The sequence below is a fragment of the Toxotes jaculatrix genome, chromosome 24 (genome assembly GCF_017976425.1).
Source record: "Toxotes jaculatrix isolate fToxJac2 chromosome 24, fToxJac2.pri, whole genome shotgun sequence".
Classification (NCBI taxonomy): Eukaryota; Metazoa; Chordata; class Actinopteri; family Toxotidae; genus Toxotes; species Toxotes jaculatrix.
Window position 1 is genome coordinate 857,092 of NC_054417.1, and position 24,064 is coordinate 881,155.

Consider the following 24,064-nt stretch of genomic DNA (forward strand, 5'->3'; position numbering starts at 1 on the left):
AGGAAGAGGTTCAGAGATGAGGAGCAGGCCAGAAGGATCATCTCCCACATCAAGACTTCACAAAGCCTCCACATCATGTGCCACATCCCGGTCTTCTGCTGGATCACTGCTACAGTTCTGGAGGATGTGTTGGAAAGCAGAGAGGTAGGAGGGCTGCCCCAGACCCTGACTGAGATGTACATCCACTTCCTGGTAGTTCAGTCCAAACTGAAGACAGTCAAGTATGATGGAGGAGCTGAGACAGATCCACACTGGAGTCCAGAGACCAGGAAGATGATGGAGTCTCTGGGAAAACTGGCTTTTGAGCAGCTGCAGAAAGGAAACCTGATCTTCTATGAATCAGACCTGACAGAGTGTGGCATCGATATCAGAGCAGCCTCAGTTTACTCAGGAGTGTTCACACAGGTCTTTAAGGAGGAGAGAGGACTGTACCAGGACAGGGTGTTCTGCTTCGTCCATCTGAGTGTTCAGGAGTTTCTGGCTGCTCTTCATGTCCATCTGACCTTCATCAGCTCTGGAGTCAATCTGCTGTCAAAAAAGAAAACAACCTCCCAAAGATTCGCAATGATAACAGGTAAATCTGCAGCCTTCTACCAGAGGGCTGTGGACAAGGCCTTACAGAGTCCAAATGGACACCTGGACCTGTTCCTCCGCTTCCTCCTGGGTCTTTCACTGCAGACCAATCAGAGTCTCCTACGAGGTCTGCTGACACAGACAGGAAGTGTCTCACAGTCCAATCAGGAAACAGTCCAGTACATCAAGAAGAAGATTGAAGAGACTCCCTCTGCAGAGCAAAGCATCAACCTGTTCCACTGTCTGAATGAACTGAATGATCGTTCTCTGGTGGAGCAGATCCAACAGTCCCTGAGTTCAGGACGTCTGTCCACAGATGAACTGTCTCCTGCTCAGTGGTCCGCTCTGGTCTTCATCTTACTGTCATCAGAAAAAGATCTGGACGTGTTTGAGCTGAAGAAATACTCTGCTTCAGAGGAGGCTCTTCTGAGGCTGCTGCCAGTGGTCAAAGCCTCTAACAAAGCTCTGTAAGTGTGTCCATAGTTGGATTTATTCATCACTGTATAAAGACTCTGCTGTTTTTCAACAGGAGGGAAAATAAATTCCTCTCTCCTTTAATTCCTTCTCATCATCTCTTCAGACTGAGCAGCTGTAACCTCTCAGAGAGAAGCTGTGAGGCTCTGTCCTCAGTTCTCAGCTCCCAGTCCTGTAGTCTGAGACACCTGGACCTGAGTGACAACGACCTGCAGGATTCAGGGGTGAAGCTTCTGTCTGCTGGACTGAAGAGTCCACACTGTACCCTGGAGACTCTCAGGTCAGGATTTAGCACACTTATGGTAACACTTCAACACAAAATGTTTTTGGTTTACTCTGCTTTATGAATGTCAAACAGACAAACTGTCCCCTGTGTAATTTAATCAGTCACTGAATTGTATTCGATCTATTATTCAGCCCTCTAATCTCAGTCCAGGATATGAGGATCAGTCTCATGTGTGTCTGCAGGCTGTCAGGCTGTCTGATCACAGAGGAAGGCTGTGCTTCTCTGGGCTCAGCTCTGAGCTCCAACCCCTCCCATCTGAGAGAGCTGGACCTGAGCTACAATCATCCAGGAGACTCAGGAGGGAAGCTACTGGCTGCTGGACTGGAGGATCCACACTGGAGCCTGGACACCCTCAGGTATGGAGAGGCCTGCTGCGGCCACAGACAGTGTGTGATAGAGGAGGAAGAGCTGGAGACATTTTGTCCTCCAGGTCCTTTGTGTCGTTGCTGAATGAGCAGAATAATCAAAGTGTGTGTGAGAGAGCCATGTAATGTCCATGTTTGCTGAGAGGGAGCGTGCTGGTCTGACCCCCCTCCTCCTTTCAGGGTGGAGCCTGGTGGAGTCCGATGGTTGAGACCAGGTCTGAGGAAGTGTAAGTGTGGTTTTCATTTGACTCCTGAAAACAAAGCAGCTCACATCCAACCATCTTCACAGTGTCGATCAATGATCAGGTGATAGATCAATAACTGCAGCTGTGTTGTGTCTTCTTCTCTCCATCAGATTTCTGTGAACTCACCATCGACAAAAACACTGTAAACACAAAGATCAAACTGTCTGACAACAACAGGAAGGCGACACACGTGGAGGAGGATCAGTCATATCCTGATCATGCAGATCAATTTGACCACTGGCCTCAGCTGCTGTGTAGTAATGGTCTGACTGGTCGCTGTTACTGGGAGGTCGAGTGGAGAGGAGAGGTTTATTTATCAGTGAGTTACAGAGGAATCAGTAGAAAAGGAAACACAAACGACTTTTTGTTTGGAAGGAACGATCAGTCCTGGAGTCTGTTCTGCTCTGATGTTTATGGTTACTCTGTTTGGCACAATAACAGAGTGACATCTGTGTCCTCGTCGTCCTCTGTCTCTCACAGAGTATCAGTGTATGTGGACTGTCCTGCTGGCTCTCTGTCTTTCTACAGAGTCTCCTCTGACTCACTGATCCACCTCTACACCTTCAGCACCACTTTCACTGAACCTCTGTATCCTGGGTTTGGGTTTAGTTTCTGGTCGTCTGGTTCCTCAGTGTCTCTGTGTTGAGAGTAGCAGAGATAAGTGGAGCACATCAGTAAGAAAGAAGCGTTTCACACATCAACTACTGAGAAACAAGACTTTTCTCTCACAGGCCCAAACTGAGATAAATTGTGCTATAATCCTGATGTACATCTGTTATCTAAGTACATTGCACATGACTGAGAGGACGAATAAGACTTCAATGTTCAGGGCTTATCAAGGAGGTGGAGTGAGTGAATGAAGCTGTGTTCTGTTATCAGAGACTCACAGAAAAACTATTTTATTATTATTTATTATTATTTTATTAATAGTTATTGTTTCAAGAGAAAGACACAGATGAAAGACCATATGCTGACACTGGTAATGACAAGAATTTCGATGTGTATAAAAACCTGTCTAATATAGAATATCATAAAATTCCCAAATCCTTGCCCAGATGGCAAGGAATGTGGCTTTTCCATACCACTCAATTGATCAGACTCTGCTCTTACTAGCCTATACGAGACATTTAGCACCTGCAGTCACAGCATGAATTCGTATTTTAACAGAAGCTAAATGTCACAGTTGCTACCAACTAGACCAGGGGTTTTTCACACAAGGAAAAAATAACCTTTAAAAGTTTAGGAAATGTATTTTATTTTTTACAAACCAGATGCCACAAAATAATGAACATAAGTGAACGCTACTTTTGTTTTTTTATTCCAAATCTAATATTCCTCCCCCTCTTCCTCTCCTTCGTCCCCGATGCTGTCGGTTCCCACCTCTTCATAATCCTTCTCCAGAGCGGCCATGTCCTCTCTGGCCTCTGAGAACTCTCCCTCCTCCATTCCCTCTCCGACGTACCAGTGGACGAAGGCCCTCTTGGCGTACATGAGGTCAAACTTGTGGTCCAGTCGAGCCCAGGCCTCGGCGATGGCGGTGGTGTTGCTCAGCATGCACACGGCCCTCTGCACCTTGGCCAGGTCTCCTCCAGGAACCACAGTGGGAGGCTGGTAGTTGATGCCCACCTTGAAGCCTGTGGGACACCAGTCCACAAACTGGATGGTGCGCTTTGTCTTGATGGTGGCGATGGCAGAGTTGACATCTTTGGGAACCACGTCTCCACGGTACAGGAGGCAGCAGGCCATGTACTTGCCGTGACGAGGGTCGCACTTCACCATCTGATTGGCTGGCTCGAAGCAGGCGTTGGTGATCTCTGCTACTGATAACTGCTCATGATAGGCTTTCTCTGCTGAGATCACCGGGGCGTAGGTGGCCAGAGGGAAGTGGATACGAGGGTAGGGCACCAGGTTGGTCTGGAACTCCGTCAGGTCCACGTTCAAAGCACCATCGAAGCGCAGGGAGGCGGTGATGGAGGAGACGATCTGTCCGATCAGCCTGTTGAGGTTGGTGTAGGTGGGACGCTCGATGTCCAGGTTCCTGCGGCAGATGTCATAGATGGCCTCGTTGTCCACCATGAAGGCGCAGTCAGAGTGCTCCAGGGTGGTGTGGGTGGTCAGGATGGAGTTGTAGGGCTCCACCACGGCTGTGGACACCTGGGGGGCTGGATAGATGGCAAACTCCAGCTTGGACTTTTTGCCGTAGTCCACAGAGAGACGCTCCATCAGCAGAGAGGTGAAGCCAGAGCCGGTTCCTCCTCCAAAGGAGTGGAAGATGAGGAAGCCTTGGAGCCCGGTGCACTGGTCAGCCTGCAGGAAAACAAAACATCAGAATTCCTCCCATACCTGATTTCACTCTCAACTCTAATCTGAAAGTTTTGCAGCAAACTCACCAGTTTTCGAATCCTGTCCAGAACCAGGTCGATGATCTCCTTGCCGATGGTGTAGTGACCACGAGCATAGTTGTTTGCTGCATCTTCCTTTCCAGTGATCAGCTGCTCGGGATGGAAGAGCTGGCGGTAGGTGCCTGTACGGACCTCATCTGTAAATGGAAAGGACACAATAAACTTCCAAAATCCATTTCAACCTACAGAACAAACTGCCATTAAAAAAATAATAATCTCACCTATGACTGTCGGCTCCAAGTCCACAAACACAGCTCTGGGAACATGTTTGCCAGCTCCAGTCTCACTGAAGAAGGTGTTGAAGGAGTCATCTCCTCCTCCGATGGTCTTGTCGCTGGGCATCTGACCGTCCGGCTGGATGCCGTGCTCCAGACAGTACAGCTCCCAGCATGCATTGCCTATCTGTGCTCCAGCTTGGCCAACATGGACAGAGATACACTCACGCTGCAAGAGCCAGTGGTTCAGATGTCAACAACTACATGTAAACCTTTTTTTTAAATAAAAAATTATCCCAGTCCACTCCACAAAGTTTACAGATTTTTTTATATTTATATATTTTTATCATGTGTTAAACCTTGTGTTAGGATGTATTTCCCTAAGAGAGGACTGTTACTTGATGACATGTGACTGAGCCAAACTAGAGTGATCCCACAATTTGGAGTACAGTATGTTCACTTTTGGTTGCATGAACATTTTAAAAAGACATCAAAGAGTTTGTCTCACTTTAGGTAATTAGAAGAAACATTTAAAATCCCTCACCATCCACTTATGCCATGGAGGGACCTTACTGTATTACAGAAGGCCATGGTGAGATCATGTTTGCAGCTTTAAAATCAAACGTGTCCAACTAGCTTCTTACAGCAAACAGAAAGAGCAGTGCTGTCGCAAAATCCCAAACATTAATATTCACTGCAGGTGTTTTATTTTCTCTGTCACACACTGTCTCTTTAGCTATAATGACTGAACACAATTTATTGATAAACGAGGCTGCGGTGTCTATCTCTCTGAGGTGTTTTGTCCCATAATTCATATACTGTAACTCGTGTGTGTAACTAAAACATAAAATTAAAGAAGTCCTCACCATGTTTTCGTCTCTTGAAGCAGTCCCGTGTTCACCTGAGATGAGTGGCTGGGGATGTTGTGTCAGGTATGAGTGCAAGAAGCTGCTTTATAGAGCAGCATCACTAGGCAACAGCCTGGCATGTTGTGGTAACTGGAGGAGCTGGAGAAGCAAACACCATCTCCTTCGATGAAAGATGAGGAGTTAGAGCACAAAAAAGAAAAGCTACTGCTATGCTCCCCTGCACAGATCTGAGGAACAACAGCTGTTGTTACACAGATGAGTAACTACCAACAAAATCTGACCCATAACTGTTTGCCCTCTCCTCAAATTTCACATTTCAGATTTAAGACTTGTTAGTCGTTACAGGGCACTGAACAGGCAGGGGCTCAAACTTGCTAAAGGATATTTAAACAAGCTGTTTGAAACTCATGACTCTTCAGTTACCAGGCAAAAAAACTTGTGTATCTGAAAAAAAAAATGTCTCTAATGGAGAAATCTTCAAGTTAAAACTCAGTCCTGTAACTACAACACATTTGTAGCTGCTGTGTTCTAATCTCACTGAGGAGGGAAAACAAATACCTCCCCACAGGGACCAGAACAGGCTTTTGTTACAGATCACTGTTGCGTCACCACTTTGTTTGAGATTCATTTGCAATGCAAAGGCGGCTGTCTACCTGGGGAAAACACTGGAGCACGCTTCTCTCAGGCAGGTGACATTTGAGATTACTGTGTTTTACAGCAGGTTGCAGAGCATTGATGAACATGATAAATATTTCCACTGAGTTTTATTACACCAAAGAAAGATAACAGGTGCATGGTGGTATTATTAAGTTGGCTGGATGCATGCAACATTTAAAGCCAGTGGTTTATGATTTCTCCAGAGGCATTTCATGTTGCTGTTGGCAGATCCTCCCCAGCTGCTGAAAGGGTATGAGTTGATTAAAGTGATTTAGAAAGCTACTAGCCCTGAAAGAACTCCACTGTATAAGAATAAGAATAAACATCATTTTAAGGTAAAGACCTGGTCACAGTACACTTTACTTCCTAACAAGAGTGAGAACCTTTCAGGAAATTCTGGTCTGTGGCAAAAATGACAGCGCTTCTATCAGTGCACTCTACTGTATGAGCTGAAACAGGCTCCTACATGTTACCTCTGCATCTGAAGGTAACCTTAGGGACATAATGACAAACTGCTTGCATCTGCCAAGAAAGGAGTGTTGCCAGAACATGCTCCTATTTAGTTTCCCCAGTTACTCCTTTCTCAGGTCTTCTTTGTTCTCAGATGTCAGCTGATCCTAACAGGCGAGGCAGTGGTTCAAAGCATACAGTCTCATTGCTGGAGTACGCACAGAGCTCGAGGGAGGAACACACAATAGGGAGGAGGAGGTTGCTGTGTTCCTGCGAGGCCTCTCATTGTTGCAGAATTTATTATATTTTCTATCAACTAACAAATAAAACAAAGTTTTGCTTTAAATTCACTTTAGTGTTCATGGTTTGAAGTGTTAAGTCAATGTGATATTTTTGCAATTCTGTGACAACTGAAACATAATTGTGGCTTAAACGCATGAATACACTGAACACTTTGTGTTAAGCTCTTAATATTCCTCCCCCTCTTCCTCTCCTTCGTCCCCGATGCTGTCGGTTCCCACCTCTTCATAATCCTTCTCCAGAGCGGCCATGTCCTCTCTGGCCTCTGAGAACTCTCCCTCCTCCATTCCCTCTCCGACGTACCAGTGGACAAAGGCCCTCTTGGCGTACATGAGGTCGAACTTGTGGTCCAGTCGAGCCCAGGCCTCGGCGATGGCGGTGGTGTTGCTCAGCATGCACACGGCCCTCTGCACCTTGGCCAGGTCTCCTCCAGGAACCACAGTGGGAGGCTGGTAGTTGATGCCAACCTTGAAGCCTGTGGGACACCAGTCCACAAACTGGATGGTGCGCTTTGTCTTGATGGTGGCGATGGCAGCGTTCACTTCTTTGGGAACCACGTCTCCACGGTACAGGAGGCAGCAGGCCATGTACTTGCCGTGACGAGGGTCGCATTTCACCATCTGATTGGCTGGCTCGAAGCAGGCGTTGGTGATCTCTGCTACTGATAACTGCTCATGATAGGCTTTCTCTGCTGAGATCACCGGGGCGTAGGTGGCCAGAGGGAAGTGGATACGAGGGTAGGGCACCAGGTTGGTCTGGAACTCCGTCAGGTCCACGTTCAAAGCACCGTCGAAGCGCAGGGAGGCGGTGATGGAGGAGACGATCTGTCCGATCAGCCTGTTGAGGTTGGTGTAGGTGGGACGCTCGATGTCCAGGTTCCTGCGGCAGATGTCATAGATGGCCTCGTTGTCCACCATGAAGGCGCAGTCAGAGTGCTCCAGGGTGGTGTGGGTGGTCAGGATGGAGTTGTAGGGCTCCACCACGGCTGTGGACACCTGGGGGGCTGGATAGATGGCAAACTCCAGCTTGGACTTTTTGCCGTAGTCCACAGAGAGACGCTCCATCAGCAGAGAGGTGAAGCCAGAGCCGGTTCCTCCTCCAAAGGAGTGGAAGATGAGGAAACCTTGGAGCCCGGTGCACTGGTCAGCCTGCAGGAAAACAAAACATCAGAATTCCTCCCATACCTGATTTCACTCTCAGCTCTAATCTGAAAGTTTTGCAGCAAACTCACCAGTTTTCGAATCCTGTCCAGAACCAGGTTGATGATCTCCTTGCCGATGGTGTAGTGACCACGAGCATAGTTGTTTGCTGCATCTTCCTTTCCAGTGATTAGCTGCTCGGGATGGAAGAGCTGGCGGTAGGTGCCTGTACGGACCTCATCTGTAAATAGAAAGGACAGAATAAACTTCCAAAATCCATTTCAACCTACAGAACAAACTGCCATTAAAAAAATAATCTCACCTATGACTGTCGGCTCCAAGTCCACAAACACAGCTCTGGGAACATGTTTGCCAGCTCCAGTCTCACTGAAGAAGGTGTCGAAGGAGTCGTCTCCTCCTCCGATGGTCTTGTCGCTGGGCATCTGACCGTCCGGCTGGATGCCGTGCTCCAGACAGTACAGCTCCCAGCATGCATTGCCCATTTGGACACCGGCCTGACCAACATGGACAGAGAGGCATTCCCGCTGGAGGGGCAAAGAAAATAGGTAAAGTTAGTGGTAGCCATTTCAGCAACACATCTTTAAAATTGCACATTGCAGTTTGTGAATGTTCTTTACAGGTAATAAAGCAAAAAGCCTTACCATGGTTTTAAACTCCGGCTGCTGATGTTGAGGATCTGTAGGGGAAATCTGCTGTCGGTGTGTCTGCTAAGATTTGTCTAGCACTTATAGTTCCTCCAAACTCTATGGTAACGAACTTTGTTGTCGATAAATGGGGGGTTAACTGGGTTTAGCAGAGGGGAAAAGCCAATAGTTCAGCTGTGGAACACAATGTGCAAACCACATTAGTCCTGCACCAAGATAATGTATAACCCTGACCCCCACGTATGTCAGGCACACTGAACTCACTGAAGCCACAGGCAACAAAGCAAACAGTGCATTGTTTCAGTGTTTGTGGAGTGCACCAGGATTAATGAACCCAAGGCTCTGTGGGGGCCTGAGATCTCGATGGAGATCTTCATGGGGTCAGTCAAGGATACTCAGTAATATCCCCACATATTTACATCCAGAAAAACCTGGATTTCTTCTCATAGTGTATGAACAGAGTAATAATAATCCTATTCAGAATGAAACTCTTAAAGCCAGGTGCAAACTCCAAGCATCTCTCAAACCCCAAAGGAAATCACCAAAGGAGACAGAACACAAATACAAAAAAATACAAATTGATCTGATGTCCTATTCCCTCCCTCGTTTGATCCATTGTTGCAGTAGAGGAAGCCCCCCTCCTCCACCACCAAGAGGCCTGGCTGGGCTGCTCTGTTGTGTTTTCCACATGACTGCGTGTCCTGTTGTTACAGAAGCATGGAAGGTCACACTGCTGTTGCCGGTGTGAAGCTCAAATGTCAGCAACAGTGTAGAGTTATAGAACAACACAGCCATGGCCTGATATGCAGTATAGATAACAGATACTAAAACAGAAACAGATACTAAATATTGTACATAAATACACAAACCAAGTTCAGAATAAGTAGCTTACATAATATGAAGCCTTTTAAAATTTGATTATACTAAAATGTTTTCTTTGCAGATTTCTAAGCATCACTTGTATTTAAAACCAAAAACTCTGAGAGAAAAGGTTTTGTTCTCATGTTACTTGTGTTTTCAGAAAAAGAGCTCACACAAAAAGTGGCTGTTGTTGATGAATGGACTGAACTGAATGCTGACCACAGCACCACCTGCTGTTGTAGAAAGGAAAAACAGTTTTTCAGCAGAGAACCCAGAACGAGCTCAGCTGAAAAAAAACTTCACAAGAAAACAAGGTCTCATCCTACAGAATCAGAATCAAGTGAAAGTGAAACTCAGTGGTAACATGTTCTTTCATTCATCTTTAATGACTGATTTGATCCAACAGATGATGCATTAGTTACCACGTTCATTAATTCCACACAGTATAAAAATACCTTTTGCATGGGTTCGACTTTGCTCTTTGCAGGATGTTTGGTCAGAACTACTTTGGATGACAGGCTCCTCATTTTGAACCAAACAAAGGTTCGTGTTTTAATGTTTTAACCTCATTTAGCTGTTGCACTGGAGCACTGGAGCAATGGACTCAAAGTATGCAGTATATATGTCTTCCAATACTGGGAAACAAGGTTTGCATCTAAACTGGTGGTAAATAGTCATCAACACTGGTAACTAAAGAAAATGAAGGACAAAATCAGCAGCTGAGTTTGATGATGAGGTTTTGCATTTCAAGCACCTCATGCTTCAATGAAAATATCATTGAAAAGTCAAAATAAAACCATATGCGCATTAGAAAATTTAAGCCACACGTCAAATCATGTCCTCAAAATGTCCAGTAAAATAAATGAAAAGCTGCTGTTCCCTCTGAAAATCCTACAAGCCCAAAAAACTGTAATAGATTTTACTAATGCAAGGCAAAGCCCTGCAAACGTACTGTTTATATCTGCAGTGTTTTCCAGGGCTCTAGTCTAGGACACCTGCACAGCCATATTTCATAGAGCAATCTTACCTGGTGTCACAGTGTTTGTGTTACAAAATAAATGACATAAATAAATGACAATCAAATGCTTCATGCAAAGGAACTGTCAGAGCGTACACGTTTCAAAAACTGCTGACAGTGAACAACATAAATACGTTGACATTCATACAGTACATCCATGACTTATTTCTCCTTTTAAAATATTCATAACACGCTGTTTTGTGTTTCACTTGAGTTCAGCAAAATATTAATAATTTAGGATTAGGAAAATGTTATTTTTGTTTTTAATTTGAGATCTAAAGATTTGAGATATTTGTGCATCCTTTAGGCTCCCACTTTATCATCGTTTAACTTTGACATTTGTTTAATTTGTTTTGTATAAATCAGTGATGAGTACAAACTGACACGTTCGGTGTCATAGCCACTGAGATGTTCTCGTATTTTGATGCACATTTCTAATTCAGATGCAACAGTTTATTTTGATGTGTGGACATTTAATGACATTTTGACTTTGTCTGTCTCAGGTAACACGTGAGGAGTTGGGGACAGAATCTTTAGGTGGCATAAGTTTCAAACTTTCTGGGTAAAGTTTTCAGGGAAAACACCTTTGGCTGAAATATCTTTGTTCTGCACCCAGTGAGACTCCTTCAGGCCCATGAGCCAGCCATCGTCCTGCAGAACGACAGAACACAAACCACTGCAAAAATATCTAATGACAAATGAGTAACTAACAAGTGTACAAGGCTGGCTTACATTCTCAAAGTGGTGGCCAGGATAAAATAAAAAAATAAAAGCTTCTAAAGACAGACTACAGAGAGGAGGGGACTTTTCTCATTTGGGACCAGGTCTAACATCAATGTCTTTACAAAATAATTTAAGTTAATGACAAAAGGAAGCAAATATACATGGAGATGTCAGGCAGACTCACTGACCTGCTCCTCTGGGTTGTCAAAGGCCAAAACCAGCACAACATCTCCGGTATTCAGTTCCAGCTCATCGCCGTCGGTGGCGGCGTATTCGTGTATCGCTTTTACCTGGAGCAAAACAAAATCGAGCCAGAGGCCAAAATAAAGGCTTTGATTGAATATGGACCCTGTTTACTGTATGAACCCAATAATAAAGACTCTCATTAGAAAGTGCACAGTAGAATCTCACCTTGTAGAGGAATCCTGGAGGGAGTTCACCATCAGAGCCATTGGTCACCGCGCTCTATACCAAAACACAAGAAGAATCCAGGGAGATTATTATAGGTCAAAGACATAATGAAGAAAATCTGAAGGATTAAAGAAGAGAATTCAATGTGGAAAAAAAGAAGAGAAAACCTCAGAGAGGAGGAGGTTTGTGTGACTTTCACCAGACTGAGTGATCCTGGACTTTCAGGCTTTAGCCTGTGATCGTTTTAAGACCCCACTGAGGCACCACCTGCCTCCCTATACACCCAACTCTACCTGGGCCTCTTCATCATCGCCCCAGTCACCCTGTCCCACATTGGCACCATCATCATCATCATCCCAGCTGGGCTCTGTGTATGACTGGGCAGCATAGCCTCCGTCGTTGCTCCAGCTTTCCTGACCCTGAGCCGTGTCTTCATTGTCCCAACCGGGCTGAGTGTAGCTCTGGGTGGTGCGTTCGTCATAATCCCAGTCACCCTGGGCCTCTTCTGGGTACTGGACTTCCTCATGCTGGGGCTCCTGCTCTGCGGCAGTATGTTCTTGCTGCAGGGTCAGGGGTTGTGGAGCATTGCGGTGGGTTTAGAAGCAAGAGGGAGGGCAGATAGAGGGGTGGGAGGAGGTCGTTTTGTAGAAAGTGGGGTTGGCAAAGGTTGAAGGTGCACAATAAAGGTCACGACCCAGGGAAGTGAAGGGTAGAAGGTTTGATAAAAAAAAAGATGCAGTTGCAGAGTTTATCTCACAGTCCATGAATACGCAAAAATATAGAAAGAAGAGTAGTTGTGGTTTTCTGCTTTATACGATCATCATGAGAAAAGAGAAGAGAAGAAGAAAGAGTCGACTTTGTCTGTTAAACCAGATGAACCCATGCTTACCCATGAGTCCCACGATGGCACCTTCCATGGGGCAGTACAAGAGACAAGACAACTTGTGAGGTGAAAGTGTGAAATTTTGAACTTCAGTATCAGGGATGCTGTAATATCTAATACCAATACTAATAATAATAAGACCATCTGAGGGGGTTCACGCTTCACACCAAAGAAAAAGACTTCAGTTCATGAACTTTTTTGGGCGTCCCTCCTCTGTCCCTTTAAATACAAACCTTATCAATCACTATCATCAATAAATCTGATCAGCTACTGAGCATCAAGCAAAACAAACATGCAAAGTGAGGCTGAATGGGCGTGAACGTGCAAAGCCATGCAGTGGATCTGTTCCAATTAGAATACACACACAACACAACACACACACACACACACACACACACCCACACACACAGCCCCAGACTGTGTTTACATGCAGAATAAAATGAGATTAGTTGATTTTTACAGTGTGAGCGATACTCAGAAACTGTTTCATCATGAATAGTTCAGGTGGCACAGAAAAGATAAGTTTGATAAAGGGAGTAAAACTGGTTTGTAATAAACTGGTTTGTAATAAACTGGTTTATTAACCTGGATGTGAACACAGTCTCTGACTTTGTCCTCGACAGATCACACCCACCTCAGGAGCAGGACATGTGACGGGCTGTAATACCTCCACATCCCAGTCCAGCAGGTTCACCCCTGACCAGGGCTCACACTGCTTCACACACACACACACACACACACACACACACACACACACACACACACACACACACACACACACACACACACACACACACACACACACACACACACACACATATGTACACACACAGGAAGTCAGGAGGATTTACTATGTGGGAAAAGGTTTTCAGATGTGTAAACACTGGACGGAGCTGGGTTCTGCTTTAACTCTCAGACGTTCTTAGATTCTTCATTTTTAAATTCTGCATCACTTTGGAGGAAGTTTATCAACGTCAGGCGAGATGAAAATAACAAAATGGAAATTAACTGTGAGAGTCATTGAAAGACTGAATAGACTAAATCTTTGACTAGAGAAACTCTGTCCCTCTGCAGATGATCACAGTCACGCAGGAAGATCTTTCCATTACAGACTAAGACATGGAGGTGGTCGGTCGGTCTGACCTGCTCTGTCGTTGCGGTAGTGGCGCCTGTGTTTGCGTCATGCTGCTGTCTCTGGTCCGGAGACGCCGTCGGTCTGGGGGGAGGCCGGCTGGGAGGGGGGCCGGGTCTCAGCACCACCAGGAGGATTAAATCAAAACCACACAGCGCACACGTGTGCACATGCAGAGCAGTGAGGGAGACAGACACATTAGTACACACAACATGACAGGCGAGGAGATTTTCAGTGTTGCGTGGCTTTAAAGTTTGGAAAATTTAAGGAAATTAGCAAACCAACTAATTTATATTCACACCTGAAAGTTTAAGAAGCTCTGACAGTTTGTGCTGCTCCTGAAACTTTTCCTGCAAAACTTCCCCTCATCAAAAACTGCCACGTTTTATTAGTATCATCAGCTTTCAGGCAGGTCAGAAGCAGGTGGTCAGTGTGTTATTACTTCTCTTACCTTTGGTGCTGAGCTGGCTGATTCACTGTGGTTTGCTTCATCACTGGCAGACAGAAAAAGGAAAGAGGAAGAAAAACGAGGGCGGACACGAGAAGAGAGAAAGAAAAAAGAGACAAAAGAAAGCGAGTGAGTGGAAAACGAACGGATGACGGTGAAGGAGAGGAACGATCTCAGCTCCACATGAGGGTGACAAAAAACCTGAAACATGTCGAACACGGCATCACCCTCACACACCCAGAGCAAAACATGCAGATGCCAGCATGCACAGAGTGTTACTGTCAGCTGTGATGTTACAGAAATAAGGTTATAGCAACTTATAGCAACAAAGTTTACTCACATAGTGGCTATAACCTTATTTCTGTCATATCACAGCTTTCACAGCATAAAGACAGGATTTTATTCTTGAATGTTTATGACTTTATTCTTGTCCAATTAGATTTTTTCAGTTGAGATAAAAGTGAAGCAAAGTGCTGAGTGAAAAGCAAACATGCTCTGTCAACGTGGACGTTAGGACGATCAGAGTGCAGAACATTTTACCTCTTCCCACCATCTCCTGTCTTGGCTGATGCAGTACCACCTTTTCTGCAGTAGGGGGGGGTGTGAGGGACATTACTCACATTTGCTTTACATGAATCTTTGAAATCTCAAGTGTTTTAACTATGGAAGGATTATTGAACAGGACTGGGACAGACGTGTCTGTGCCTGCTGTCTCAGAGACCGTCCATGGTTTTAACTACAAACTCACTTGAGCTGTCGCTGCTCCTCCAGTTTGGTCATGATGTCGTTCAGGTTTTGGCTGAGCTGAGGAGACACACGGCGCAGATGAATATTACTCACTGATCAAATAATCAATAATCAGCTCTATCAGCTTGACTGATCACAGAGACGCAGAGTTTGACTCACCTTGCTCATTTCTCTGTGGAACTTCTCCTGATGACCTGCCAGGCTCTGGAATGTGTTAACATAGACGCCAACACGACTGCACACACACACGCACACACACACACACGTTTTAAAATTGCAGTAGTACTTCACTTTGAAATGAATGTGGAAGAAGCGTCTCACCTGTCCCACAGTGATGGAAGCTCGTCTTGTAACTCCACGTTCAGCTCCTCGAAAATCTTCTGGGCTCGACCCAGGTCTTCCTCCGCCTGCACACACGCGCACACACACACACGCACGCACACACACGCACACACACACACACACACACACACACAGTGGATATTAAGTTATTCATCTGCCGTGTGTGTGTGATCCAAATGCTTTCAGAGGGGCAGTTTTCCATGAGCACACGTTCATGCAGACAAACACATACAGGGTTTAATAACGACAGACATGTGAATGCTGTGAGGCATTCAAATGACAGCGATGAACAGCAAATAAAGGGTGATTCTGTCAAATACACATGGGTAGCTATGACACAAAAACAATGTAAGCAATAGTTTGGACTGGGGATCAAATTATAGCGAGGCCCTCTACACATGAGCAGCAGCAGCAGAACCGGTTTAGAGCCAGAGAGGAGCGAGTGAATCCCTGAAGTAAATAAGGCTTCACTTGTTACCACCGCTCATAGCGCTGATCATGTGTAGGGAGCCTGTGGGGGACCGGGAGGAGTCAGTGATGAACCAGAGTTTCACCTGGTTGTAGGAGAGGTTAGTCTGAGCCACCTGGTGGGCTGATATCAAACCCTGAGCCCAGCTGGGAGCCGCCATCTCCAACAGGGCTGCTGGCTAACCACACACACCCATGCAAGAGGGAGAGAGAGAGGAAAGAGAGGAGGAAGAGGAGGAGGAGGAGGAAGAAGAGGTGGAGACCAGAAAAAAGTGGGGAAAAAAGGAAGATGTGATAGAACAGAGAAGAGAGAGAGAAAAAAAACAAAGAGCAAACAACAACAATTCAAGACAAACGCAAAAATGTTAATGAGCATTTAGTCAGTGTGAGGAAACACTTTCAGCTACCAGCTTAACCACTACAGACATGAACCAGCAAACAGAACGAAATGTTTAAGGTGGTATGAATTGTTCCTGCACCAATAATAAGCAATACCACCTTAAGTCCAAAAATCTCAGAACTATTCCTTTAAAATTTAGTATCTACAGCACACACACAATTAATTAGAATTACACAAATGGGGACACACACACACACGCTGGTGGTTACCTTGGCGATCTTGGCCTCGTCCTTCTTCTTTCCTTTCTGTAAGGAGGCGAAGTGATGCCTGGCGCTGTCAAAGTCCACCATCTTCCTGTCGCGCTTCGCTATGCGAGCCTGCAGGTGAGCTCAGGTTAGAAGAGCCGCACTCACCTCAAAACAATCCCAAACAATAAAGCTTTATTTAAACTGCTCTGACTGAAGAACTGTGCATAGACTTCACGTTTCATACATTCTAATATTTCAATCCTCCTGAGCTCTGTAAAAAAAACAAAGGTCTGACTAAAGAAGCGCACAGCTGTGGGGTTCACTGGGAAATGTAGTTTTATCATCACTCATAATGCTGTGGCTGCCAGTTTCTGGATTGAGTCTTTACCGAACAGATTTGTCATTTAGAAATTTAGATGATAAACATAAGATTATTTTATAAAACATATCTGTGGATTTTCATACACACAGACAGAAAACAGAAGTGTACACACCTTAATTTCAGGAAAGTGAGTCAGGTACGTGTCCATGCAGTTCAAAGATTTGTCCGTGATGTTCTGGTGGTAGTCTAACCACAGAGTGTCTGTGTCCTGAAAAACACACACATACAAACTCAACAACACAATTTATAAAACCATCGTTTTACCAATAAAATCACACATTTCTTTAAACTGTATTTTCAAAGCATAATGTTTATGTTTATCCACAGATCTGATCAAATTTTTATTTAATGATTTGAAAGCAGCTAACATTATTTTCCCATGATCTCTTACATTTAATATAACATTATAAACCAGTTTTCAAAGATTCATTCATCGAATCTCCTGCTGAAGAGAAACAGCCTGAACCTGTCGCTGCCTGAAGCGTTGCTGGACTCCAGCTCACACTTCTGTTTTCTCTGTAAACAAACTGATGTCCATCAGTGTGAAAACCACCTGATGTCTGTCAGCTGCACCTTTCAACATCTACTACACAGCTCCACAGTGAAGACAAAACGTCTGCTCTAAAACCAGACTAACACGTCTACGTCCTCTACTGCACAGCTGAACCAGTGTTTCCCACATGAGGCCGACATGCAAACAGTAACCAGCAGAAAAACTCTGCTGTCTGTCCATGTGCTTGGTCGCCCCCTCGGCGACAGCTGCACAGTCTGAGTTCAAATCAATGTTCTACATTTCTTTGTGTCTTTAATCAGTGGGATGCACTGGAAGCTTTCTCCATTTTACCTCCAAGTTATTGTCCATCTCCTTCTCTATCATCTCCTTCAGGGCGGAAGGAGAGACGCATGCAGTCAACACAAAGAAAGTGTTAGCAGGTGGAAAAGAAGGAAAAGACACTGGAGAACGAGCCTCTTCACACATTACAGACAGAGTTACAGTGAGCAGCTTCATGTTCAGAGGAAAGAAGAAAAAGCAAACGGTCACTTGTGTTTCCTGGTCTCACCTCTGCCAGCGCGTCCATCTCCTCTTTGCCAAACCAGTCGGGCTCGTACATGTCGGCCAGACAGTCCTGCAGCCGCCGCGACGCATCGTGCAGAGCTGACATGCGGACAAACACACAATGACTCACAAAAAGATGTTTGCCACAGCACATCACATCTGCTTCCATGTAGAGCAGCATCTCTTTATGCCACAGTTACAGAGGAACTGACAGACAGTGACACCTTCCCATTGTTTATTAACTGCTGCTGGTGGAACGAGCAGAAAGATGATGGACCCAGACGAAACGTTTGTTGTGCTGTGACACACTGGGAGCAGACTGTCCTCATACAGAAAGGATCACAGACACACTTACTTTTCACTGCTGTCACGTAGGCTTTCAGGTCTTTCTGCAGTTTGGTGCCTTCGGCCTGAACGAGAGAAGAAAATGAGAGTTTGAGGGAGAGAATGAAGGACTGGCATTAGCATAACATTTGAATATTGTAATTTCACGTGGTCTTAAAAGATACTTTGAGATAATTTCTTCACCTGCTTTGATAAGAAAATGATTTTCAAAACTCAAATAAAGATTAAAGAGACCAGTGAAGATGGAAAACGACTCCTCACCATCTGCTTGTTGAAGTTGGCCACCATCTCCTCAAAGACAGCGTCTCGGGTCTCGTCCGCTTTGCCGAGCTTCTGCAAGACCTGCAGAGGAGACAGAAGTCCCGGGTCCATAACTGGAGGCATGTATTCATCTGTTTTCATGTCAAAACCATGAGTCTCCGCTGAGCAGGTCAAAGGTCAAAGCCTCAGTGACATGTGAAGCAGCACAGACAGTGTGACAGTGAAATCCATCGGTCATGCTCCAACGCTACAACACAACTGTGACACAGAATCCTGAGACTGTGAAGCAGCACTTTGATCAGACTCTAACACAAACTGAGAACATGGGTGTGAACACCTCTGCACTGCTGCACTGGCCTTTAGCAACACAATAAGTGAGTCTGAGTGTTTCCATCTGACAACTAACAACAACACAACGTCATCAAGTCATTTCAGGACGTACAACTGACAAACGTCGTCTCTGAGCTACAGGTATTTACCTTCTCCAGCTGATTTTACTGTGACGTCAGTGACATCAGCTGTTTTTCCAGCACTTTCCAGTTCAGTTTCACGTGATACTGAACCAGTTTTAATCATCGCGTCTGTTTCCACTGCATCTGTGCGTCTGAACGTCCGTCACAGAAACAGGACAAATCACGACGCGGGTTTAGTTGTTGTTGGTGGACAAGGTCACGGTGGCTAATCTGATCAGATGACTGACTGTGAGCACATGGACGAGCCTCCAACACCACCACCTGCCACCCTAATCCTGTGACGGATACACAAACCACCATCAACACGACGGAGGGGACTTCCCCAATGCTGCAACACACACACACACACACACACACACACACGCACACACACTCTCTGCCAGCTTTTATCTGTTTATAGCTCTCACAGGAAACACATCAACCTCCCCCCGAGTATCCTCAGTTTAAAGTACGACCCTGTGACTGATGTTTTATCATATATCACTTCATACCTAACACCTGTGCACACAGGCTCAGGTGTGTGTATGTTTCTGTGAGATCAATAACAACTGATCTGAGCTCTGTTTCTGCTTCAGCTGTGAATCCCTTTGTAAAGAAATAAAAGTTATTGTTGTTATTGATCAGCTTTGGTGATCATCCAATCATCAAAGGTTATTTTTGGACGACACTGGTGCCTTCAGCGTCCGTCTGTTCAGCGTGTCCCAGTCTGATGTTTCGTGGTGCGTTCAGGTGATCCTCCTATAGTCGGGAAAGATCACGTGTGCTGTGTGTTTCCTGTGTGGAGGGAATATGTTATTTATACTGTAAATTCAGGTGTAGTGGAACATACTGGAGTGTGCCACTGTAACTGTGTGTGAGTGTGTTCACAAGAGGCCGTAACCATGGGTGTTCAGTTTCAACCCCCCAAAAATACCCCCACAGCACACACTCAGGCAGTTTGTGGGGTATTAAGAGCGATGGAGGCTGGGGTGGCTATAGATAGATACAGCCCCCCTTCCTACACACACACACACACACACACACATATCTGAGCCCTGCCCACAGCAGTGAGGCATGCTGGGAGTCCTGGGAGGGAGGGACAGGTGTTCAGGCCAAGCAGGGCAACTTCGAGGTTTGATAACTTTGGATTCGAGTTGCTAATCTGAGCGAGCTGTAAACAGATCTTATGTTTGAGTGTTGATTCTAACAACTTTCAAACAGACATTTTGACAAAGTGTTTGTTTATCATAAAATCTGATTCATTATGCTGATGAGCTTTTTTATTCATACACTTGTGTAATTTATTTTATTAATTGTCTTTCTGTACTTTTGGTCTGCAGGTCTCAGACTGTCACATCTAGGAGGAGCTCAGGTGGGGATTTTAGGGGATCGAGGTGGGGTGAGACTGTGGGTGCTGGGGGGGCTTAGTGTCATGGGATCCTGCCTCTTTGACCCTCTTTGCCCCACCACCTCCTTGTTGTCCACTCATCTCCATTCCTCTGAGGGAAATTTTCACCCAGCAGAGGCTGGGGATCATTCCAGCTGCTCTGAATCAAACTATAACTTACAGTGAAATTACCACCAACACAAATATCATTAATTACTCATCCTGTCATTCAGTGTAATCTGTTACAGCTTCACTACTGCAAAAAGTAATCACATTACTGGAGCACGCTGCTGCTCCAGGTCGTGACAACACAAGTGACATTAAGCTTTAAGAAAATATGAAACATGCCAGTAAGTTTTCAGAGAGTCATGAAGCCTGCGGCTCACAGGTCAGTAAACATGGTCGTGCTGCTTTCTGGTGTCATGTTCCAAAAAAGCGTTTCATCTCATTTTACCATTCTGAACCTCGTCCTGCTCAGTCACAGACGCGGAACGACGTACAGACAGTGAGTGTAGAGTTGGTTGAGGTGAGGGGTGGAGGGCAGCGTGCCAGCAGACAGGCAGCTGAAGCCGGCCCTCCCCTCCTCCACCTCCACCTCCACCGGCCCTCAGAGGGAAGATGATACTCTGACCTTCCTCCACTCTGCCAGCGCTCGACTGAAAGCCTCAGTATAACAGGAAGGTTCGTCAGGCTGGCTTCAAAATCAAAAACCCTGAATTCTTTGTTTATGATTCCTGAATTTCAGGGTTTTGTGATACATGTCAGTGCCTGTTAAAATGGGAAACATCCCACAGACTTTCAAACACTGAGGTCATGAATCTAAATTCCAGCAGAAGGAGATTTTCTGCTAGAATTTCACATTCTAGTTATTTATTTTGCTAATGAGTTGTATTTTCTGTGAATCTCTTCTTCTACCTACACTTCAAAATCATTGCAGGGACTATTTTCCTTGACCTCTGGCTAATCCTGAGAATTTGAATCTGAGTAACGACCTCTGACCTCTGCAACCAGGGTTGCTGTGGCTTTTTTCGTTGTTCTTTATGACATCGGCACATTCCTCTTTCCTGATTGGGTATTATTCTTCCCTGAAGCACAAAGAATTCCATAACTCTGGAAAACGTCCTGCAGGAATCCTACATGCACTCTCACATGCAGACATGAGGGACGTGGGACATGGATGCTATTTCATTCAGCAGTGAGCCACAGTGGCAGCAGCTGCTATTTAAAGTTCATTCAAGTGCTCCTGAAATGATCAATGGGCTCGACAGACTGAAACAGCAGGAAGTTCTTCACTGCAAACATCATATTAAACCACTTCTGTCTGTAAAACACTGAACTGTTGGAAATCTGATGGATGTCACACAGCCTGCCTCTGGCCAAACACAGAGTTAGCACTGCACTCCTGTGACAGTGTCGTGCGATGGACAGATTAAAGAGGTTGATATTGACGCAGCTGAACCAGACACATTCCTCTTACACATCAAAACCCAGCACCGACTCCTCTCAATTCACTGGACTGTGCAGATTCAGGTGTGTTATGGTGGTGCTGGACCCGGGAGACGAGGAGCAGGCTACATACAGTCTGCAGTCCTACACCCCAACACCTGGACCCTTACAACACCTGGACTTAGCTAAGCTGAAGCTAAGCTAAAGCTAAAGCTTTAGAGAGCAGCCACAGGTCATGTCTGTGGTTTAAACTGGAAACACAGGAACAAACATACACCTCTCTGACTGACTGACAGCACTCCTGCTGTTGTACTGAGGTGATTAGAGGGTAAAACCTCAGCAGGCTTAAGCAGCAGGAGTGATTAGGACAATAATAACTCAGAGAGAGACAGAGAGCTGGACTCGGGCCGGTGATCAGGTTTCACTTTGACGCTTCCACAGCTCCTCCTGCAGCCTCACGTCTGAGCCATAACTCAGCTTTCACTCTGCGGTTACTGGTTCGTTTGCAGATGAGCATCTTGCTTTAAATGTGTCGTAACAGCGGCTGTTGTCATGTAATAAATCCTGTGTCTCTGCCCACGTTAAACACAATCTAAGGAGTTATAGGGAACCTTTCTTTCCTTTCTTTGCTTCTGCATCTGATCTCATCCCCCAGCAGCTACAATGAACTCTGCTCTTCACAGCTTAGGAAGCAGGACTGATGGTGACAGTGCTGCAGCAGTGCATGAATGCATGATCATTCTGGATTTTAATTCTATGATAATGCAAACTATTTTCATTGCCCCCTCTAGTGGAAAGCCTGAACCCTGCAGCTGGTTGCAGGTTCAGTGTCTTGCTCAGGGGCACTTCAGCAGTGAGCTGAGCCAAAGTTCCCTTAATTTGAAAGGACAAAAACAGTTAATCACCACCTCCTCACTTTAATCTGAAAAACCCTCCACATCACTGTAAGCTCAAGGCAGTTTGACCCACAACAACGTGCTGAATCGTTAACCAGTGATTATCACATTAAAATACTTGAATCATCATTAAAGGGTCAATGAAAGGGTTTTTAACGCGACTCTTCAGGGATCTGGACACAGTGAAATGATCGTAATACAAACAGAATTTCATCATGACTGAAAAACAAAGGACTTTACATTCATGAATTATTATTAGCTTCTATTATTCAGCTGTTTTACCCACTAAAACACCTTCAATCCTTCCAGTTCGGTTCATTACAAACCATCAAAGGAAATGTTTAAGGTAAATTGAGGGATTTGTGTTGGGACATTTAATTGCATCAGTTTAAGGTGTTAATGGGTTTTAAGCTTTAAAGCTTTTAAAGCTGTAAAATTCAGGTGTAAATTCAGGCGGGTTTGTTGCTTGTTAAATGACACTGACCCCTCATGGGTTCAGACAATGGTGCGTTTAAGTTTTAGGGAGACTTTTCCTCTAAATTCATTCAGAAACGCCATGAAAACGCGCTGAAGTACCGTCTGGGACTGGTCTCATCATTACACGGTGGATGAAGGAGTTTGTGAAGGTAAAATCTTGAGGGATCCAGTTTCACAGAGGCAGTAGGACACTGTGTCCTGCTGCCATGCGAGCCTCTGCTGGTCGGCTGAATGAAAAGTTCCCCACTCTCACCTTCTCCTGCGCTCTGGTGAGTCTCTTCTGGACGTTGATGGCCAGTTTCCCGGCGGTGACCCCTTTTCCTATTTCGGCCATGTCGTGCGGTGTGGAGGGCTCCCCTGTTAGTGTCAGGACCAGCTGGGAAGAAGAGGGGCAGAGGGAGAAATGTCGCTGAAGGAGAGCCTCCCCTGGATGCCGACGGTGCGTAAAACCCCTCCGGAGAGACTTGGCTTGCTGCGCGTAACTCTAATCCCGGTGACAGCTTCTTAAAGGTGCAATGCGAAATTTAATCCGGGTTATGTGTGAAAAAACGAAAAAAACAACAACAACAAAAAGCAGGTGGAGTCTGGTGAAAAGCGCACAGGGACAGATTCAGAAATCGTCCTGTTCTCGGCTCTTACTGTTAATTGATGGAGACTTGAGCTCGATATGGAGAGATATTAGGTTTCCTCCTCAGTCATCCTCTTAAAGGCGCAGCAGGTTGTTATTATTAGCAGACAACTGTTGCATTCGTGCAACTGGTGCGCTGCGGTCTTTACGCACGGCTTTATTTATGCGCACAGAGCGACTTCCAGTCAGACGTGAGGGCTAAATCAGTCCTACCCCGCCTCGCCCCCCAGCATTCATCTGCTGCAGATATATAATGACAGACACAAAGCACAGGGCTCGCGCTTCGTCAGTAAAAACCAGCAGATGTCAGTAAAGGTGCGCTCACGTGCCAACAGGTCACCAACACCTTCATCAGACGGTAATTATCCGCTCAGACGGAAGAATGAAGCGGCACACAGCTCGCTTCCATATAATTTAATTTCAAAAATAAATCTTTTTAATATAACACTTAAATACACTCTATCACTTATTC

At 45.4% G+C, this 24,064-nt stretch overlaps 4 protein-coding genes across 6 annotated transcripts; 1 reads left to right on the forward strand and 3 right to left on the reverse strand.

Annotated features, from left to right (window-relative positions):
* Positions 1-1,055: 1,055 nt before the first annotated feature.
* Positions 1,056-5,430, forward strand: LOC121177954 (neoverrucotoxin subunit alpha-like; the record flags this gene model as incomplete). Its single annotated transcript, XM_041032403.1, has 4 exons — positions 1,056-1,327; positions 1,516-1,689; positions 1,879-1,925; positions 2,054-5,430. Coding segments are annotated over 4 exons (1,029 nt in total), but the record flags the coding sequence as incomplete, so codon positions are not given.
* Positions 3,270-5,444, reverse strand: LOC121177904 (tubulin alpha-1A chain-like). The gene is made up of 4 exons (XM_041032336.1): positions 5,427-5,444; positions 4,567-4,789; positions 4,334-4,482; positions 3,270-4,250 (listed from the first exon to the last, which is right to left on the reverse strand). The coding sequence occupies exons 1-4, from the start codon at positions 5,427-5,429 to the stop codon at positions 3,270-3,272; spliced, it is 1,356 nt and encodes a 451-aa protein (XP_040888270.1). The 5' UTR covers positions 5,430-5,444.
* Positions 5,445-6,988: 1,544 nt separating this feature from the next.
* On the reverse strand, positions 6,989-13,826 carry LOC121177905 (tubulin alpha-1A chain-like). Its single transcript, XM_041032337.1, has 4 exons — positions 13,822-13,826; positions 8,298-8,490; positions 8,068-8,216; positions 6,989-7,984 (listed from the first exon to the last, which is right to left on the reverse strand). Exons 2-4 carry the CDS (start codon positions 8,476-8,478, stop codon positions 7,004-7,006), a joined length of 1,311 nt encoding a protein of 436 aa, XP_040888271.1. The 5' UTR covers positions 8,479-8,490; positions 13,822-13,826; the 3' UTR covers positions 6,989-7,003.
* On the reverse strand, positions 9,867-23,719 carry bin1b (bridging integrator 1b). 3 transcript variants are annotated; one of them, XM_041032342.1, is made up of 15 exons: positions 23,218-23,719; positions 18,307-18,387; positions 18,056-18,110; positions 17,705-17,799; positions 16,756-16,851; positions 16,283-16,390; positions 15,185-15,270; positions 15,023-15,098; positions 14,865-14,920; positions 14,657-14,701; positions 14,120-14,162; positions 13,680-13,796; positions 11,654-11,707; positions 11,431-11,532; positions 9,867-11,170 (listed from the first exon to the last, which is right to left on the reverse strand). In XM_041032342.1, the coding sequence occupies exons 1-15, from the start codon at positions 23,296-23,298 to the stop codon at positions 11,069-11,071; spliced, it is 1,197 nt and encodes a 398-aa protein (XP_040888276.1). In that variant the 5' UTR covers positions 23,299-23,719; the 3' UTR covers positions 9,867-11,068. The 3 variants fall into 3 exon arrangements, with proteins under 3 accessions (XP_040888276.1, XP_040888278.1, XP_040888277.1); XM_041032343.1 differs by lacking the exon at positions 13,680-13,796 and having other exon boundaries at positions 9,870-11,170; positions 23,218-23,712; XM_041032344.1 differs by lacking the exons at positions 13,680-13,796; positions 14,657-14,701 and having other exon boundaries at positions 9,869-11,170; positions 23,218-23,715.
* Between the last annotated feature and the right edge of the window lie 345 nt (positions 23,720-24,064).

What these genes read in the sequence shown, in the direction of transcription:
- LOC121177904 (XM_041032336.1), bottom strand. An exon ending in CTTGGAGCCGACAGTCATAG is followed by an intron (nt 4,483 to 4,566) that starts GTGAGATTATTA and finishes TTCCATTTACAG; the next exon opens with ATGAGGTCCGTACAGGCACC. An exon ending in TGGACAGGATTCGAAAACTG is followed by an intron (nt 4,251 to 4,333) that starts GTGAGTTTGCTG and finishes GTTTTCCTGCAG; the next exon opens with GCTGACCAGTGCACCGGGCT.
- LOC121177905 (XM_041032337.1), bottom strand. Translation starts at nt 8,478, where the DNA reads ATGGGCAATGCATGCTGGGAGCTGTACTGTCTGGAGCACGGCATCCAG. An exon ending in CTTGGAGCCGACAGTCATAG is followed by an intron (nt 8,217 to 8,297) that starts GTGAGATTATTT and finishes TTCTATTTACAG; the next exon opens with ATGAGGTCCGTACAGGCACC. An exon ending in TGGACAGGATTCGAAAACTG is followed by an intron (nt 7,985 to 8,067) that starts GTGAGTTTGCTG and finishes GTTTTCCTGCAG; the next exon opens with GCTGACCAGTGCACCGGGCT.
- bin1b (XM_041032342.1), bottom strand. Translation starts at nt 23,298, where the DNA reads ATGGCCGAAATAGGAAAAGGGGTCACCGCCGGGAAACTGGCCATCAAC. An exon ending in TCCACAGAGAAATGAGCAAG is followed by an intron (nt 14,921 to 15,022) that starts GTGAGTCAAACT and finishes GTGTCTCCTCAG; the next exon opens with CTCAGCCAAAACCTGAACGA. An exon ending in CTACCGCAACGACAGAGCAG is followed by an intron (nt 11,708 to 13,679) that starts GTCAGACCGACC and finishes GTTTTGGTATAG; the next exon opens with AGCGCGGTGACCAATGGCTC.